This window comes from Zootoca vivipara, chromosome 9, assembly GCF_965207765.1.
Source record: "Zootoca vivipara chromosome 9, rZooViv2.hap1.1, whole genome shotgun sequence".
Classification (NCBI taxonomy): domain Eukaryota; kingdom Metazoa; phylum Chordata; class Lepidosauria; order Squamata; family Lacertidae; genus Zootoca; species Zootoca vivipara.
In genome coordinates this window covers 31,013,397-31,034,033 of record NC_142592.1, presented here as the reverse complement: position 1 = coordinate 31,034,033, position 20,637 = coordinate 31,013,397, and the positions used below count along the sequence as shown (strand labels likewise).

Genomic DNA, 20,637 nt, shown 5'->3' with positions numbered 1-20,637 from the left:
AAAGAGTTAACCTGGAATCTTATTAGCATAAGCCTATTAATGTTAATACCACTAAGTAAATGTATCTGGGTGTAGTGCTGCAGCCTTCCACCACAAAGCAAGCTTCCATGGAGCTCAGCAGGTGCCAGGGCTACTACAAGAACAGAGGCATTGAGGACTGCTCCACATAGGTGCACTGGAAACTCAGAACGTGCTCCTGAATTTCTGAATCAAAGCTGTTGCCTTCAGTATTCACAACCCAGAAGGCACAATACAGACAATGCAGGCATAGTTACCGCACGGAGAGGATATCCTTAAGTGCCACCTTCCTCTACCTATAGGCAAGCATGGGCAGGTTGCACAACAGGCTGTTAGTTGGAACGGAGGATCAGATCTCCTACTCTACTCAGTTAAATTCACTCATGTGCCATGGAGGTGTTAGGATCTCCTACTCACAAGTAAGACCCTGGCAGAGACACATGCCCGACTGGCATGTTGCCTCCCTCTGGTCGATCGTTCGGGAGCTTTAAAAGCTTTCTCCAGCCCGAACATCACAGCGACTGATGCCAACTGACAGCAGCACACTTATGGATCCACAGAGTTTGCGCAATTGCGTAATAGACCTCAGCAACTCAGCATTTGGCTAATCTACGTTTATTTACATATAAACACACATGGAGCACTGCAACATGGCTCCCTCTCTCTCTGGCATCAGACAGCAAAGAGAAAGAACAAAGGACAATAGTCCCACTCCAGGAAACACAGTAACACAAACATCCTGTTTCTGTCACGTCCCACTGTGGAATTTAGACATACACTGTCATGTGATAGACAACAATCCCATGAATGCAAACACAGGGAATGAATCTCCAACAGGAGCTTGATGGTGCAAACAGGGGGGTGCATCCAGCCATCCCATTTCCCCCTAATAGCCTCTTGTACCATCTCCTCATGCACCTATATGTGCATATGGTGGGGTGAGAGGGCGGCAGGCTTCTGCTGAGTCTCTGGGAATCTTCTGCATATGGATGCTGTGCCTATGGAAAACTGGGGCATCTCCAGTAGATGGCCTTCGCACTGAATTCACTTACAATATCCAGCTGATAATAATTTGCAACAATTGGTACCATTTGTGGCCGTTACCAAATGCTGCTTATAACCAGGCCCATGTAGAGCTTGCCTGAGGCCCGGGGCGGGAGTCTTGTTAGTATAAAGTTATAAGCTCAAACTGATAATGTGACTTCTTTCCATTGGCTTTAAAACAGGAACAATGAACAGGGTCTCTTTAGCTTGATTTCATGTTCATTTTTAGGAGTCTTGGGCTCATGCGCCAAAACCAGAAAACAAGAAGCAGATTCAAATGTATAAAAAGTTTGCAATATGCTTACCAAAATTGTCAGTGCTGCAATAATTGGCTTGGTTGAAATGTGGCTCTCATTAGGGGCCAATAGACCAACATCAGGGCACAACAGCTCTTTAAAATGGCCAGGTTGTGATCTGTATCCTTACACATAGTGCTTGCATTGATAAAGGGTGTGTGATAATCTCAAATAGCATTAAACTGTACCTTTAAGCCACCCCCTCCTAATCAGAATAAAGTACAGAACTTCTCCTTGAGTTCCTAGAAATTTCAAGCTGTGAGCAATAGAAAATGTGATAGTGCCATTAAACTCCAGCAGTGCTTATGACTCCACAGGCTCTTGATGAGGAAACAGGTCTTCCTCTTTGGTACATGAAGATACATGCACAGAAGTTGGCACTTGTTTGTCTTTGCATTCAATTAACTGTTTCATTGTGGACGTCACTGTATCATCAGATTTGGATAATTATATCTGCAAATTGTGCTGGGAGAGGCTTAGGAGGATTGCGGTTATTGCAAACAAAGAAAAATAAACCACCCTGCAAAAATAAATAAAAAGGAAATTTGGAAAAGGGGGGAAATTGTGTGTGTGCAATAGTGAAATGGAAAAATAAGCAATAAAGCCCCTAAACAGTGGCCTGGATTCATCAGGCTGCCAGAACAGAAAATGTCAACACCTACATGGGTATGTGCATTCTTTCTTGAAGAGGCAGTAATATTGGAATAAGAGCTGACCGGTGATGTTGTGTTCAGGTCATCTGTGCTGATGTTATCCAAAGTATCACTGAGGCCGCTGCTAACCGAACTGCTGTCATCCCAGCTGCAGGCAGGTGGAGGCGGGGGAGAGAAAGAAAGAGAAGATGAGTATGTCATCTATTCACACCTTGATGAGAAAATGCAAGTAGAAATCAGCTAGTTCACCATCCCCCTCCCAAAAAAGAGGTTAGAAATTAAACAATACCTTAGAAATTAAACATGACATTGTACGTGTCATTTTCTAGGTGTTTTTAAATTAACCATTCATTTCTTGCTTTAAAAAAATGCCGTGCTAGCAACTCCATCAGGAAGCCATTCAAAAAAATGCAATTTCAATTTTTAGCAGGGCCAGGTATATATACGTTGTTAGAGCAGGTCGCTTCATGGTTCGTTGCAATCACCTTTGGAACACTGCCAAGTGAAATTCATTACACCGGCCTGAATTTCTGGCCTTAGTTTTATTATTAAGCTTGAAGCACTTCTATGGGTTTCCCGGGGAAAAGAAAAAGAAATATTTCTTTTGGATGTACTCTAACCAACTGTCAAGCCCGATTCGTGCTTTAGATCTCAGATTAGGTTTGAAGTTTGTCCACCCTGTCTAGCCAACACCAACAATGCCTGAAGGAGGAAAGCATGGTTGCAAAAAAAGGGAGGATATGCAGTGGACGTGTGTCAGGGAGCAATGATTGGATGCAGATCCTTGATGTAAATCCATTGCACGTTTTCAGTAAGCCTGCACAGCTTGTGACCGATTGATGTAGTAAAGGCTGCCAACTACACAGGGGCGTGACAACCACCCCCTGCTCTGTCCATCCTAGATAAGCAGGAATTTCCCTATCAGAAATTTGCTACTTTTCATGAGATTCCTATTGCTTTCTTCAAAATTCCTCAGATGTTTGCCAAACAGGAGCCACCAAGATTGCTTTGAAATCTCAAATTTATTTATTGCGAGTTACCCTGAGGAGCTTTTTTTTTTTTTTGTATTTTATAGCATGTGGTAGGACACAAATTGAATGAATAAATTGCAACAGTACTTTGGCCGCAGGACTGAAGCTGAGCAATTCCCTTGTCCCTTATTGATTACTTTCTGCCCCAGGTTCAAAACCACCTATTAAGACATTATCTTTAGTACTGAGTTTTGAGAGGATTTGTATCCAGGCATTCCACACACTTCAAAAACAATTCTGGCCTGTGACCAAGTTTTGGTTTAAGTAAGAGGTGACCATTAAAAGTAGATGTTGAGCTGCTTGATAAATGGGAGTTGGATCAGCCAGATTTTCAGTTGATTTGCACAGTCATGGCAGGCGTCTTTCCATCTGCAGACTCCACATTCATTCCACATCAAGAAAGAGAGCCACCACACTATGAAAAGCTGTTTTTCACTTGAGTGTACCACATTAGCCTTTTCTGTGACACTTCTTGATGTGTAAGCAAATGCAGCTGTTGCTTCATCTCACAGCTGTTGCATGAACAGTACACCCTCCCCAATCTATTAAAAGAAGCTGGTGGGGTGAGGTGTGAGGTGGCCAGACATGATGGAGCTGAGCGATTAGAAAGACTTCTACAGGCAGAAACTCAATCATTTGAGGAATGTTTAACAACTGCTGTTTTTTAAAAAAATCAAAGTGGCTTCATGAGTTTTTTACAATAAATGTTTAGACTCTTCACTGCTGCCGTATCATGTCAATGATAATGTCCATGTGTAATTGGAAACATGTCATTATCTTAAACAAGAATTTCCCTAAGCAACTGCCTGCGAGATAAAATAATTATCTCAAGTTAGAGAGTGCCATTAATCTTGTTTGCTATATTTGCTAGATTTAATCGGCTTTCTCTGAAACTCATGCAATGAACTTATCACTGGGTTAGGTCATCAGAAGTTCAATTCAAGCACTTCACGCTCATCTGATGGGCCAAACTGCATGGAGGAAGATGTGACTTTGAGCAGTCACATGCAAAGCAGCTTTACACTCCAGCCACACCCACTTTGACATGTGGCTCCCAAAAGGTTTGCCCTGGATCTTTGTGGCCCTCAGCCCAAAAAAGGTTAGCCATGTCATCCCTGTTTTAGGAAATGGACTACAGTTTAGGGAAGGGTAGCAGATAGGGGGAAGAATTCTGAATCCACAGACAAAAAGTTTCCTCATGTACTTTAAATCACCTTTCCCCATTTTTCCACTTTATAAATGAGTCTGATTTTAAATTAGCATTTTCCCCCACCTTCTATCTTGAGCTAGCATTTTCAAGTGGCACATTTGTCTAGATATGAATAGGCTTTAATTATTATTATTTTTACCATCACTTGTGAAAACACCTTTAAGGTAAACACCTACAAGTTTCGAAGGTCAGGTGTTCAGCGGTTTTGCCATTCTAGAAGTATACAGTACACAATGACAGAGGTAAATGTGTTCTTTTACGGATTGATCATAAGGTGAAGAATCTTGGAGTTTGGGCCTCATAAGCAGCTTTGCTCATTAAATAACAACCTAAATTTAGCCATCAAGCTGAATTAGGGCAGGAAAAGGACTTTGTAACTGATTCACTGACTTCCTTATGAATTATTTCTAGCTCGTTAAGGTAGACAGATAAGAAAATAATTGGAACATTTTACTGAGAAAACCTCTCTGTAATATACCATTAAACATCAATTGTGAAGGCTACCTTCATCACCATGACACAAAGTTCAATGCATCAACCATTTTTGTGTTCAGTCCTGGGCATGGCGGCTAATGAGTCATAAAGCAGCAGTACTACCCCTGTCTAGTCAGATTCAAGATGGCACAGACTACATAAAAATCAAGCCGCTGTCTGTACAATTCAGACTAGACAATGAATCCTTCTAGAAGTTTATAACAGCTATTCTATCTTCATAGGTAAATGCCTATGAAGGCCGTTAGACTCATACTTTACCCTCCTTTCCACAGCAAGCATAATGCATTACCTGTCATTTTCAAGCATGGCAACCACTGAAGCATAAATTCCCTATAACTTCAGGGTCATAGAATATATTGCAACACCATTTTCACAGCTAAATTGTATGTGGCTAGAAAAGAATAAGAATAAACAAATGGAACCACCATTGTCTATTACTCTTTAAGGTACCTTCCTTTGTAGGTTTAGGAAAAACGGAAATATACAACAAAATAAAATGAGGCATTTTATCATTTAATAAAAGGGCATCTTGTTTTACACATGAAATTATCCCCTCAACTATTTCTGAGCTACCACATGTATTAATAAAATATATAGAACCAGGGTTTAAAATTCTCTGCCTGAAATAAGATATATATGCTGCAAAAACAGCATGGGAACAACGAATCTGCTGATTTAATTTTAATTGGAGTCAGACTTTTTAACTTCAATTTCTGTTTGAAATAAGAGCACAACTGGAGGTATCTGACAAAGTTATCTGTTGGGTTGGTAACAAATTCAAAATGAAACAGGTTGCACTTAGATTCTCAAATATTAAAAAGTAGCAAACAATATGTTGTTCATTATCCTTCATCATATTCAAAAGAGATTAGTGGCATAACATTTAAGTGCATTTCAAAAATGTTTAGCTCTAGATATGTATCACACACACACAAAAGGAAGAGACCTGTTGGGTCATTTCACGACTCCACCTAGTCTAGCACTCTGTTCTTACAGTGGCCAACCATACAGATACCCATGGGAAGACCACAAGCACACATATACACAAAGTTAAAAACAATGGAATAATTCCATCAAGAAATTACAGTGGTGTATTAATAACCCAAAGGAACAACACTTCTGCTAAAATTACTGCTCATATGCTTTTTGTTTAGTTGCAAAACATACAGCTTGCAGCCAAGAGTGTGTTTACATTTTTCACACGCAGGTGCTGGCAAGTTAATTAACACGAGTTAAATTTAGGCCAAAATGTGGGAGCTCACAAATGAGCAAGTCACCTTGATTCTTTGTTTTCAGTTATTAAGTAAAATAACTTTCTGCTTCTTCCCATTTAATACTTAAACTAACAAATAGGCGCTTAGTTATCAAGAACTGTCTATGCAAGACCTTAAAAACGAAGGCAGCAATACTCCATATATATTGGATATATATTTTATCTGCTTGGAGTTCATGACTTTCTCTTCCTATGTATGAAATATTAAAGGTTTTTTGTGTAGTAGTAGTAGTAGTAGTAGTAGTAGTAGTAGTAGTAGTAGTAATATAAAAAAACAATCAACTTTTATTTATATCCCGCCTTCCACAGCCAAAGTCAGGCTCAGGGCAGCTAACATCAGATATATAACATTTGTATAAAATCAAACAATAATTAAATTACCTCCTAAAAAGGAAAAAATCAAATAGAAATTTGTATATAAATGTCCTCTCCTTTTTTCCTTTTTTATCCTATTTAAATGATTTTAATTGCACTTTGTTTCATGCTTCTCTGTAGTGTTTAGAGGAGGGATATGAATCCGAAATATATGCTTGCATAAGACAATCCTACATGCAGGCTTAATTGCCCTGACTTAAAGGTCTGAGCAGCTTGTGGAAAACAGATATGATGCCTATTTACTAGGATTGCCTGCTACTGAAATAAATTTTATAACCTGGAACCTGTGTTGATGGATCCCTGAGCCAGTCCACTATATACAAGAGGCAAAGAAGCCCAGATTTCTTGCCGCTCTTGGGACAGAGTCCATCGGTTTTGGGCAGGTTGAGTGCAAAAGTTGTCTATTTCCCTAGGTACACACCATTTTTTATAACTAGTGAGTAAACAAACAGCCATGGCCCTTGCTTCTATCAACCAGTGATACAGTGATAATTTTAGAGACCGAATGTAAAAGACATGCAGACGTTCATTAAATTGTAATGTGCATTATTTCAAAATGTGGTAAGCCAGCTGTTATGTACTGAGCTGAATCCTAGAACAATAGGATCCAGAATGCAGCAGTCTGATTGGTCCGCAGGAGCCACCCAATCCAGCTCCAGGTGGAAGCGAATCAGCAACCTGATTGGCCTGCAGGAGCAGCCAATCAGGCTGCTGGCAGAAGTGAATCCGCAACCTGATTGGCCTGCAGGTGCAGCCCTGAGGTAGGCAATCATGCAAGGCCCATTGTGTAAATAATGTATATAAGCAGACAAGCCGAATAAAGAGCATGAAATTCACTCTCAACTCCGAGTATATTTCACCAGCCTTGCTGCTTGTCAGGAGGCCGGCGGGTGGGGGGTTGCTCGTTATGCTGAGTGGGGTCTATGCTACTACTGGGAAGTGGTCCCAAAGCAAAGATTTGGCCAGCTAGAACATATTTCTGGCCAGTTAGCAACTTTGCTGCTGGCCATGCATGACAAACCTTCTGACAACTGGATTCAGTTCCTGGGTTTGCTGAATGACTGAGAAGTATTGGGGCTACAAGTTGCCCATTCTGATACAGTACATAGGCGCTGTCCATAACTCTCTGTCATTGGTTAAATTCCCTATTAAGCATTCACAGAATTATCTATGTACAAAAGATTAAACCATGGTATAATTGAAACCAGATATTAATGTGGTTAAATGATGATAAGCAATACATTTCTTCAGGCTATGCCTTTTATAATTTTATTACTGAATTCTTCTTTTAACAGCCATACTTACAGGATTTCCTTTTTCTTTTTTTAAGACAACTATTATTTAAAATCTGTGTAGTGTACTATAACAAAATATATCGAGAAGGTGAGTATAATTGCTATGAGGATCAAAATACTCTGTAGAGAAGATATGTAAACTTTCTGGAAGTGTGTGTGTGTGTTTTCATACCAGCAAATGGTTCCATGGATAATTCTATGAAAGTCTTCTGATGAACTTGGTTTCTCGCATCCAGAGGGGGAAAAATGATACATGTGAACAGTTTACTTCGTCTATAAGTAACCATCAAAATCACATGAGCAGAAATCTTCTTGTGTAAAATGGTTGCTTTCACTAAAACAGAAAGTTGATTTTGTATTCTCTCTTGCTTATTCCCTCTAAGCATGACAGCACAGCCTTAAGACCCATGTGCATAGTCTGGTTCCATTACTACAGCTATGTAGGGCTAATGTAAGAAAGGAAAGGTGTACAGTCTCAGTCTCATGCAAAACACATAGCCCTATCCAGCGATGTGGTTATGCTCATGAAACAAATTTTAAGAGCTCATCCACACTTCCTCTCGCCCCACTACTTTCCCAGACTGATGTTTGCTCTGATTTAGCACTAAAGAATGTGTTTTCCCTTGGAAAGTAGCAAGGCAAGGGGAAAACAGCTCAAACCCATGCTTTCTAGGCACGGGATAAACGGAAGTGTTGACATGCCCTTTTTGGATTTCATGCCACATTCACAGAAACCTGTTCCTGGGAGAGGACAAGAGAAACTCACATTAGGGTGCAAAACTGGCTGCTTTATGCAAAGGAGGAGAGTAACAATCATTGGAACAGCTGGAGAGATTTCTTGTGCACAGAAGAGATTTGGACCTTGTGCCCATCTGATTTGGACCGGGCGTTTACCTTTATATCCACTTCCTTAGCACGAGGAGGCTGAGATAGGTCTGATGTTGAGAGTATAGAATCCTGTTCCTTCCAGGTCTTTCATTCAGGTGCAGGTAGGCAAGATTTAGGAATTAGCCTCTGGGCTCCTGGATATTCCAGGCCTCAACTGGGGCAAAAGATGTACAAAGATGCTCTCCCCTCAATGTGCTCTTATTTCATTACCATGCCTGGAGGCTCAGCTCTTTTGCTCCAATATCCAGCTTTATTGCAATTTATGATATTGTTTTGCAGCTGCTGCCTCAGTGCCTTGTTTTACTACATAGCGGGCTTAGCTCCTGCTGTTGCTCAAGTGTCCTGGCCCTTCAGGTTTGATGCTCCTGACCATCTCAGAGGACCACATTGCATGACAAAGATCACATTACCCCATTACCTTAACACTTATTCTATAAAAAGCGCGCACACACAAACACATGGACATAAACACGTCAAAATAGTTCCTCCTGACACAGCCTGGGCAAGAAATTATCCTTGCTAGGGCTCCAGCTCAGCATACCCCTCCTCTTCTTTATATATGAACAGTCATATATGCAGCAAGCACACTTTCCCAGAAATTCAACGGAGCTTACTTCTGAGCAGAGATGTACAGGACCGCACCATCTGGAGGTGCACAAAATAGTCCCATTAAGGTTGCTTGGCAACGGCAATTGTGCATCTTCTCCGTTCAGAGCTTTCAAAATGGCCAAGGGTGAAGCAAGACAGTGGCAAATGCAGGGAAAGGGAGTAGGAATGCTCTCTACAGCAATGTAATCCATGAGAAATTATTCAATTGTTCTATGAAAAAACTCATTTCAAAAAAAGGTTGCAGGTTGGATCAACACAATTTTGCTCTTCCGGTTATCTCCATTAACCTTCCTGGGCACATGGAGGTAGCCTTGGGGATACCTGATACTGCCCCTTGGTTAAAGCTGGGAAGTGTCTAGTTCCAAGGAGGGCAGCTATAATTGTTCAATTAACCGTAATCTAAATTTTAATCTTGGGGAAATTATGAGTGGCAAAGGATAATGTGATGGTTTGGGTAGGCAGCAGATGAAGCCATGTTTAACGAATGTAGCAAACGCTGAACTTAATATTGCCACTGCATTTTGATGAAGGTAATAAATTAAACCAAGAGAGCAAGAAACTGTGTGCATGGTATAAAGCTCACTTGAGAGCAGCAACAATCTAACATGCAAAGGTCAGAGTTGTACAAAAAACAGATAGTACGTGGCCAAGGAAATCACTTTATCAGTTGGATACTAGAGATTGATTAAAGCTGCCACTGTCTGCAAAAAAAAAAAAAAAGACTCATGAAAATAATATGGAAAAAGGAAATCAACACTACATCTCCAAGAATAGCTAATTCCCCCTCTAAATCTAAATGTTAAACATATTTAATCATAATATTTTGGAATCATTTACTTAAACCTTTTCTATAACCATACTGAAACCTAACGGGGCGGGGATCACTTTTGCCACCTTGATCGTGACTACTACTATGCCATAGATCCACTATCTTGGTACATCATATATGCACTTGTACTACTGATGAAGCCCAGGACGGTGAAACAAGGTTTATATTCCGGAAATCCTTGTCTTGGACTTTGTGAAAGGATTCTGTGGAACAACAACTTTTCTTGTGGATTGTGTGGACCTGATGGACAGACGTAGGTGGAATAGACACTAGCATATTCTTGGACCTGATCCATGAACTGATTAGAGTGTAAACTGATCTACTGACTCTTCTGCTTTTTTCGTTGTATTTTATGACTTATTTCTGTTGAAATCTGTAATGTGATACAGTGAATAATATACTTTATTTATACAAGAGTACAGTCGGTTACGTCTCGTGTGGGTATTCAGCATGTCTTACATAACCAAAGGTTTGATGTTGTTTTGCTAAGTATCTTTTAGGTGACCTAACTTTCAGGAACATCAAACACCATACAGCTTTCACATATCACAGGTTCTCTCAGAGCACAGGAAAAGCATTTAAGATTCTACCCAACTTAGGCGTCCCCATATAAATTATCCCTTGATAGTATTTCAATTTTTCTGTTTGTTTGTTTTATTACAAGAGTTTGTGGAGGAGGAAGCTACCAGACTACTATATCTCTATCCTTTCACATCTTTTAGTTTTATGCTGCTTAATGAAGCTTGTTTTTTCCCCTCCAGGTAACACACACACACACACACACACACACACACACAGGCTAGCTCGTAAATGGAGCACTCTTCACTGTTGAGCCCAGTGAGGGTTTTTTTGCAGGAATATTATTGCCAGAGGTAGAGAATCTGCTTTGCATGGAAAAGCTCCCATATTCAGCCCTGGTCATCTCAAGGGAGATGAGTCCTGCCCGAAATCCTGGACAGCTGTACAGATGGCCCTGAGCTGGATGGACCAAGGATCTGATTTGGTATAAGGCAGCTTCCCATTTCCCTAGTTCAAATAGAAAATTATTTTTGTAGTTTTTCTGCTCCCTCCTTCCTTCAGTTGTTCACTTTCAGCCTCACCTTTCAGGCAGGTAAGCATGCTGAGTGAAGCATAGCAACAATTGGTAACTAGGCGCAGATAGCCAGAGGGTGCCATTTTCCCCACAACTACAGCTTGATGCTGGAAAAAAAATGGCATGCTGTCATGTATTCAATTTTTGCTCATCTTTGAGGTATACAAGGCACAGAGGGAAGTAATTCTACTTTGCTGCTAAGTTAAGGGGTGATATGATAGCCATGTTCAAATATATGAAAGGATGTCATATGGAGGAAGGAGAAGGATTGTTTTCTGTTGCTCCAGAGAAGCGGACACGGAGCAATGGATTAAAACTTCAAGAAAGAAGATTCCACCTAAACATTAGGAAGAACTTCCTGACAGTAAGAGCTGTTTGACAGTGGAATTTGCTACCAAGGAGTGTGGTGGAGTCTCCTTCTTTGGAGGTCTTTAAGCAGAGGCTTGACAGCCATATGTCAAGAATGCTTTGATGGTGTTTCCTGCTTGGCAGGGGGTTGGACTGGATGGCCCTCGTGGTCTCTTCCAACTCTATGATTCTATGATTCTATGATACTGTACTTTTCCATCTATAAGACATCCCCTAGTTTGGGGGGCTCAAATTAAGAAAATGGGGGGAGATGGCACAGAGTTGTTGAGCTTTTTGGGGGGGTCACCCAGGGTTGTTGAGCTTTTTTAAGTGGGGGAATTGCCGAAAATCGCTCACCCGCACACATTGCAAAATCCGCCTCCCATGTGTCCCATCGCTGGCAGAAGTGGCCAATCGCCCGCCCAACTGCCGGAGCGTCAGCCAATCAACACCACCCACTGATGCAGCAACCAATAACACGCACAATAGCCGCTGACAGCCGTGGCAGCAACCAATCAAACGTCCACGCTAGGCACTACCCATGTATAAGACGACAACTACTTTTTAGCATGGTTTTTAAAGAAAAAAGATAGTCCTATAAACAGAAAAGTACAGTAAGTACCACACTATTATGTATTTTATCTTTGTGTCTGCTCAAATAATCTCTAAAGGCTTAAGGCCAGTTTACCCGTACATGCAAATTCTGTCTGTGAAACATACACTTCTACAAGTGCCATGCAGTGTCTGCTCTCTATTTGTAAGAAGTCATGCCTTTATACTGCACCTGTACTGATGTGGAAACTGATGCAAAAAGAACAGTGAACTAAAAACTGGGGGGGGGCTGAAATTGACAGATCCATCCATCTCTATCTTTTCCTCCCCTCTCTGGTTTGTTCTTTTAAGGCCTCTTTTATAGTCCCAAGAGCTGTCAGCTGTTTATTGCAATATAAATTTAAATGATCTGGAGCTCCAATGAAAAACTGGGTTCCTTGCACTGGCAAAAGGAACAGAATTTTTTTTTTTTTTTGCATGTTTCAGAAACTTGCACTATGGTTAAATCCCCATGGCCATGAAATGGATGACAAAAGTTATTGTAAATTAATGCATGAAATGAAAAGCTGCAACAAAAGCAAACTGTACATGTGTCAACTCATTACAGAATTTTTCTGTGAAGAGTAAAATGACAGGAAAGAGGGAGCATAGTCAGTTTACAGAAGACTAATGAATTGTACATCCATCCATTGCTATATGTAATAAGGATTCATTAGGAGATAATTGCATCCTATATGTAGGATAAAACCAGGAGAGAAGATAAATCTAATATATAGCCACATATAAATGCCACATAAAGCTTAACATTCACATGAGGCCAAATCATATGTAATACAGCTGTGATTTCCCAAATTGTTGAATAGCCTGCTTTTTCTTATTTTAATCCATTGTATAAACTTAATTCACTATTTCCCTCTATTTGCAGTGTGGGTGGGGTGGGGACAGTGGTTTAAACAGGAACAAGTGATCTTTGGTGTTATAATTGAGCCATTAATGCAAAATGTATTTCATTAGCACTGTTGTCATCTCAATGAATAACCTAACATTGGCTGCATTAGAATTAGTGGCTTGCATGTGGTAGTATAGGTTAAAAAACCATACTGCAAATGGAGAAAACAAATCTAAACGTCATGTTCTTATCAAATGCATTCATTTTTCAATTTTAAAATGTTATTGGATTTTTTGACATTAAGATGTGAGACTATTCCAATTATAATAGTGATACATTAATAGCGTGCTGGGAGCAAAAACACCATTAATAATGATTCAGCACTTACTTTCTTATTGCCCAGCTTTCTTTTAGATTGTGGAAAGAATGACATGTTAGTACTGTTGCCCCAGTTATTTTTCCGCAAATAAGTATGATGGGGGGTGGAGCTTAGACCCTCCCTCTGCAGTATTTTTCAGGAAACCATATCTGAACACTTATAGAAAGAATAATGTAATTTAATTGGATATTTAGAGTTAGAGATAAGACGCTATATATGCATGCACACAACTGTAAACAAAATGCAAATGAATAGCCATGGGAAGCTCTGTCTGCTTTCAAGCAATGCTTCCTACTGATATAAAAAGAATTCCTCAGTGACCTCTGTCGAATTTATGTCACAGACGACATGTTTGCTGCTGAACATTTTCCTCCAGCGCTATTAGAAAAAGCCTGTGCTGAGATTTCTGGGTGAACATGAGGTGACAGCATTGCTGTAGCAGAGGTGTGTTTTGACACTGCCTGTTTCCAGAGCAGCTATGCTCCTTGGCACTGCAGTTGTTCCCAGCTGTTGCCTCCCCCTTTGTGTTAAATCATTAGAGCAGCTTCCGACAAACAGCATATTGATTCATAACACTTGTGCTTTCATATTTAGAGAATCCAACTTAAGTTCTTTCCCCCTTTTGCATCCATTCCCCCTTTTCCTCCCTGAAAAACAAAGGTAGGTCCTTCATATCTGCAAGGAAATCCAGCAGCCATTTCCCCTCTGTCTTGCTAGCATGGGTTTAAGTGGGGAGAGGACAGTAGACCTAAATCTAATATTTTCTTAAAACAATCTGAAATCAGTGTGGATATACTGCATTCAGTATAATTTATGCTAAATATTTATACTGAATATTTTGAATCTTAACACTATTTCCAATTATGCGGGGCTCTACTTTTATATTCACATTTCATTTCTGAGGAATGTCTTCCTCAGTCTGTTCATATTTCTTGCACTTAATCTGCCAATTTTATTTTGCTCTGTTTGTGACTCATGCATGCTTTGACTGCATTCTGTGATAGCTATCTTGGACATGGTCTTTTTAATTTCCAAACCGCCTGTGCAGTTTGTGGAAATCAAGTTGCTGGAAATGTTAAGAGAAAACCAACAAAGCTGACATTAACATTTGCAAAGTCAAATCATGATGCAGAGAGATAGATTAAACAAGAAGCAATTCACTCTAATTCAGAATGCTGCTTTTGCATTTCAGAGTTCTTCATTATCACAATATATCACAACTTTATGCCGACAAGTGAGAATATACTTTTAGGGTCATTTCCTGTTGAGCTGCAGTTGTTGGAACCATTAAATGGACGCCGCAGTAAGACTTGGAGCTTGATGGAAACACATTCGCAAATACAAAATAGGTGTGAGCTCTATTTTTTATGGACAGTTTGCATGCATTTTAATTCTGGCTTTTGCCAGCAAATTGCATGAAAGTATGGTCTTGCTTGGGGAGCACAGAACTAATGTAAGGCAGAGAAAGGATGAGTCTTGGCAGCTAAAGAGATTTTATATTGGAATGGAGGCTAGAAGAGTACAGAACAGTGACTGATGTTGAGGAAGCATTCAAGGGCCATCAACAGGGGCATATCTAGGGGTTGTCTGCCACTAAGGGTGCAGGTGGGGAGAGCAAAAATTGTGCCCCTCTCAGCGCCTCAGGGGAATCCAGACCCTGGCATGTGGAAACCCCTCCCCAGTTGGGAAGCAGCAATGGTAGTTTGTGCAGTGGGGCTACCTGTAAGGACACCACTGCTTGGCCTTCCATCCTAACATGGCTCCCCATCCTCCACTCCCCCTGCTTGCCATGAGGCAGCCTTTCAGCAGATGCGGTGACTGAGATATGTCAAGCTAGGCTCTTAATTTACCACAGCCGAGTCACTTTTCCCTGGGTTCTTTCCTGCCTTGGCCAATTTCCAGCTCGTGCATCGCTGCATGTTTACCAGACAGCAAGGGCCGTTGACTAAAATGGGGCTTGCTTTTGAATAAAGTGTGCACTGAGGTGCAACCTCCAAAACCAATGCCTTTCTGCTGGTGCCTTGTCAGAAGTAATGAAAAGGCAAGTGAGGTATTGTCAGAAGTTCCTGTCTCTGGATTACTGGATTTAGGCTGCAGTTCTGTGTACCCAACTTTCCTGAGAGTAAGCACCATTGAATTGGGTGCGATTTACTTCTGAGTTGATGTTTATAGGATTGTGCTGTTAAACACCTAGTTTAAGAGTCATTTGGTAAATGATTTGTTTCTTCCCCCCTGGAGATGGCAGGGTGCTGATACATCTCCTTGCCAAGGGCACAAGGGAGTCTTTGTACACCTCTGGCTATCAAAACCAGAAATAATAATAAAAAAATTAGCAGAGCTGATAAAGCTGGAATTGTGAGCGGTGATACTAAAATCTAGGTCAGGTGGCTGTTAGCCAGGTTTGACCAAACCGGGGGCTTCATATTGCCTGCCAATCAAAGAGGCCAATGCTGCTTCCCCTATTCCATCTTTATGAGGGCTTTATGACCCTTCACCAGTGGTGTTTCCAGGTAGTTCACTAAGCTAGGTCTCAGTCTCAAACCACGAGTTTCTGCTAAAAGTCATATAGTGTCTGGCACAGGTGTTTTTAATTTCTGATACATTAAAACATCAATTGTTTCATAGGCCAGAGAAAATGTAAATTAAACAAAAATGATAAAACAAAATCAAACAAATAAAATCAAACTAATGCCAGAGTACTCATTTGTCATGGAATAACTGCTCCTTTAATTAAATTGTAGCAGAAACATCACAGTGGTATGATCATTATATAATTAAAGTATAATATTCTGGCTACTTAAGATATATGAGATCCTCTTGCCAAGCAAACACTCCATATTTGTTATAACAATTAGGAACTCTGAACAAAACTGTCAAGAGCGGATTTATTTCATAATACAGCAAGCATTAATAGAGTAGTATTATCCTAATAATACTACTGTACTAAATTTATTTGATGCGGGTGGCACTGTGGTCTAAAGCACAGAGCCTAGGGCTTGCCGATCAGAAGGTCGGTGGTTTGAATCCCCATGACGGGGTGAGCACCCGTTGCTTGGTCCCTGCTCCTGCCAACCTAGCAGTTCAAAGCACGTCAAGTGCAAGCAGATACTGTAAATAGGTACTGCTCCGGTGGGAACGTAAATGGCGTTTCCGTGCACTGCTCTGTTTCACCAGAAGTGGCTTTGTCATGCTGGCCACATGACCTGGAAGCTGTACGCCGGCTCCCTCAGCCAATAAAGCGAGATGAGCACCCCCAACCCCAGAGTCGTCCGCGACTGGACCTAACGGTCAGGGGTCCCTTTACCTTTACTTTTTGTTATCCTAATATTAACATTTTTATACTGCTTAATTCACTATGGTAAACTTTTTCCACTTCATTTTCTGAGTGTGTAGTGGCATTGTCTATGCACCAGCTTTCAAGACAGGCTTGCCATGGTTCCTTGTTGATGTGCTATAAAACACAGTTACATTGTTGCTCCATTTGTTAAGGTCATTTCTGCTTAACATTTTGCTTAGATCAGGATGCATACTGACATTGTGGAGCTTATGTAAATGTTTCATACAGGTGCTGTAAAATGTTTTATGCACAGCTGATGGGCCGCAGAACTTGAGTTGATGCTTCCCACATGCCAAATGCTATAGCAGTGGCCAGGGGTGGCTGGTCGTAAAATGGTCACACTTTCTCAGTGGGCCCTTTTGCGAAATAAAAACACACATTCAAAAAGCTGTATTTTACAGATGGCTGGCAGCACATGCGGGCATGCAAATCCTGTTATTTAAAATCCTTGCTGCACCGCCAGCCCTCTGGAAAATGAAACTGCTCTCTTTTAAATAGAGTGGGTGATACCAAAGAAAAAAGATTAAAAAGTGGGTTCTACTGAGCCCTCTCCATGTGCAGATACTTTGTACACACTATAATCTTTTTACCGCTTACCCTCTATTTCCTTATTATTCATGATTTCTTAATAGGCACTCAGTCTCAGGCAAACCCAGCTCAAACTTGACGCAAGTCTGAACAATATGAAAATGTTCAGTTTTGACTTGTATACAACAAAGATGAGGAACCAAAGACCATGCGTTAAATTGAGAAGATATTTGTTTCCATTTTAAAAAGGCAGGAAGCAAGCGAGCTTCAAAATGACATTATAAGAAACTGTTTAAAGATCAGAGATTAGAACTTTAGTATTCTCAGTGGAGCATGGGATAGTGGCAGCCAATTAATAATACACAGTCAATCAACTCATGCAAGCAGAAGATAAGGACACTTCAAAAAATAATCAACTAACACTATCCATGAGAGAATAACAAAGAGATTCGGTAAATATTCCAAAGAAAAAGCTGTGCTATAAAGTGTTAGCCAATAAATGAATAAATGCACTTTTTAAAAAAGTAGAGATCCAGTGTAGCAAAGTGGCTAGAGTAGGCATCCCCAAACTGCGGCCCTCCAGATGTTTTGGACTACAATTCCCATCTTCCCTGACCACTGGTCCTGTTGGCTAGGGATCATGGGAGTTGTAAGCCAAAACATCTGGAGGGCCGCAGTTGGGGGTGCCTGGGCTAGAGCATTGGTGGTACTATAACTGGAGGGCACTAGGTTCAAATCCCCACTCAGCCATGAAGCTAACTTGGTGACCTTGGGCCAGTAACTATCTCTCAATCTGGTCTACATCACAGAGCTGAATAAAATGGAGGTGGGAAGAGAGGTATGAATGGCACTCTGAGCTCTTTGAAAGAAGGGCAGGATTAAAACATTATAATAATACAATAAAGTATTAGAACACAATATGGACACTTTTTAATGGCAAAAAGAAACTGCCAATGTGATATTCAGCTATACAGAATTTATACTGGTCACTGCTGGCAACTTGTTTCCCAGTATGTATTCATCCCTGACTTATCTAGAAACAATTGGACCCAAACATTGAAACATCTAGAAAAAGTTGAACTACCGGTAAAACATTGAAAGATCCAGGATAATCACAGCAGTTACACTTTCCCTGTCTATCTACACCAAGTCGTGACTAAGCTCATACCAATGATAAACTTAGTTGGTCTCTAAGGTGCTACTGGAAGGAATTTTTTTATTATCTAGAAACATTGCATACATGCTCTCAAGTCCTCATGCGATCTTTCATATCCCAGTTACATGTGTAAACATAAGTTGTCTGAAATTATTCCCATCAGCCTATGATTCAAGAGGTTTCAGGTAGGTAGTAAGGAGACTGGAACCCCGTGGCATCATCCCATATACCAAAATCCACAGTGTGGAGCAGCAGGCCCTAGCAACGCCTTCTGGGACTTTACCCATGCAGGAAGGTCCAGAATCACAACAAAACAGTACTTAGTAATCCCAGAAGGATACCATGGTTCATATACTGTTGAACTTAAACATTGAAAGATCCAGGATAATCACAGCAGTTACACTTTCCCTGTTTATCTACACCAAGGCAACTGGGTGACTAAGACAATAATAAGCTTAACCCTCCCCTCTCTCCTGCAAAAAAAACGGGAGTGAACTAGGCACAGTGACCTTGGTCCCCAAAGACCCCAAAAACATGGGACTGTTTTTTTACCAGAAAGGTTGAATTTCATTAGAAACTTCAGTGTTCTCTTGCATTTTTAAGTGTACATTTTACAAGTCCAGTTACAGTATCACATTAATTCCTGCTTCCTTCACCAAATCTTGTTCCTGACAGCATTGATTTATCATTAACTTTTAAAATGTTTCTTTGCCTAAACGAAAAACAAAGGAAGGGTTCCAAACAAGAAGGAAATAGCTATTTTCATTCAAAGTGGTAGGAAGCCACTTAGAATCTATCAATTCAAAGACTCTTTTGCCATCAGAAGAGTCAGATCACGTACAACATTCATGTGATGCAAGAAACCTAACCTTTAATAGAAGAGAAAAAGGAAGAAACGTTCTCAGCCATTAAGAAGCTCTGAATTCCCTTTAAGTAGTTTCCTCCCAGGCATACTATATTTTCCCTAAAAGAAAGCCTTTTCAAAACATTGCTGAAAGCAATTCATTGCTCTGATACTATGCTTGATAGCAGTACTTCATTTCACGCTGTGACTGCTGTAACTACAAATAGTTGTTGAGATTTCATAGCAGATCACACATACTGTTTAAAAACCAACAGCAGGCTATTTGTATCATTATTTTTAAGTTTCTTAAAATCTGCTCGAAGGTATCAGTGGTGCATTTCTCTTCCAGTAAGTATAGTCTCCTTCCAATTAACTTTGCTGTTAGTTTATATGGCTGCTGTAATCAAACACTAATTTATAAACATACAACACAGAATAACTTCAATCACTAATTTATAAACGTATAATGCAGTATAACTTAAAAAACACAACCATAAACGTCATATCACTAGTGATTCAATCCAACATCAGTTCAATGTATTCAGTCATATGTTGTAGTTCATATTAGGTATCCATATAACATAAATTGGTTCAAAAGTACTTCCAAATGGATGTGTAGATGTGTACTTGAGATTCACTCGCTCACTGAAGAAGCCAACTTTGGCAAAACAAGGCACATAACTTTGGCTTTTGGATACTTTTTGCTTTCGGATACTCCCTGTCACCTTCATATATACGTCTCGTCTTCACCTGGATGCTCCGCTGCAACCTATACTTGTCACTGTGCTTGGACAATCCATTCTGTGGAATAACTGCTAACTGACATCGTCAGACACAGTATGTTCCAAACTATATATTCCTGGTAGTGGTGAACAACAACAAAAATCTCAAGTATTACACACCCACTTGGAAGTACTTTTGAACCAATTTATATGTCATATGGATACCCAATATGAACTACAACATATGACTGAATACATTGAACTGATGTTGGATTGAATCATGAGTGATATGACGTTTATGGTTGTGTTTTTTAAGTTATTCTGTGTTACACGTTTATAAATTAGTGATTGAAGTTATTCTGCGTTATATGTTTATAAATTAGTGTTTGATTACAGCAGCCAGTTACGCTTGTTGTATAATTGATACTTGCTACTCGTAACCTAGGTTTGTGTTGTGTGTTAGTTTATATGGTCCAAATTATTTGTTTGTTTAGTTCTTTTATTTGCAAATTGCTTTCCTTGAGGCATCCCAAAGTCATTCGCAATATAATGAAGCCTGTTTTACATATATAAACGCACACACACACACACACACACACACACACACAAATATTGTCACTTCAAATCCAATACAAACTGGAATGAAGAACTTCATTTAGAAGGATCTGTAGGATCATAGAATTCTAGAGCTGGAAGAGATGCTAAAGGCCATCTAGTTCCCTGAAAAGCAGGAATTGCAGCAAAAATCTCTGACAGAAGGCCATCCAATCTCT

The 20,637-nt window shown here is 40.2% G+C and overlaps 1 protein-coding gene across 8 annotated transcripts in view; it reads right to left on the bottom strand.

Moving 5' to 3' along the window:
- NAV3 (neuron navigator 3) overlaps nt 1–20,637 on the bottom strand; it is a 448,025-nt gene that overhangs the window by 68,833 nt on the left and 358,555 nt on the right. For 7 of the 8 annotated variants that reach the window (XM_035127692.3, XM_088676973.1, XM_088676974.1 and 4 more), the window contains one exon: nt 2,021–2,159. In XM_035127692.3, the coding sequence (XP_034983583.3) occupies nt 2,021–2,159 (139 nt within the window). The remainder of the gene's footprint in view (nt 1–2,020; nt 2,160–20,637) is intronic. The other variant, XM_060279676.2, reaches the window with a different exon arrangement.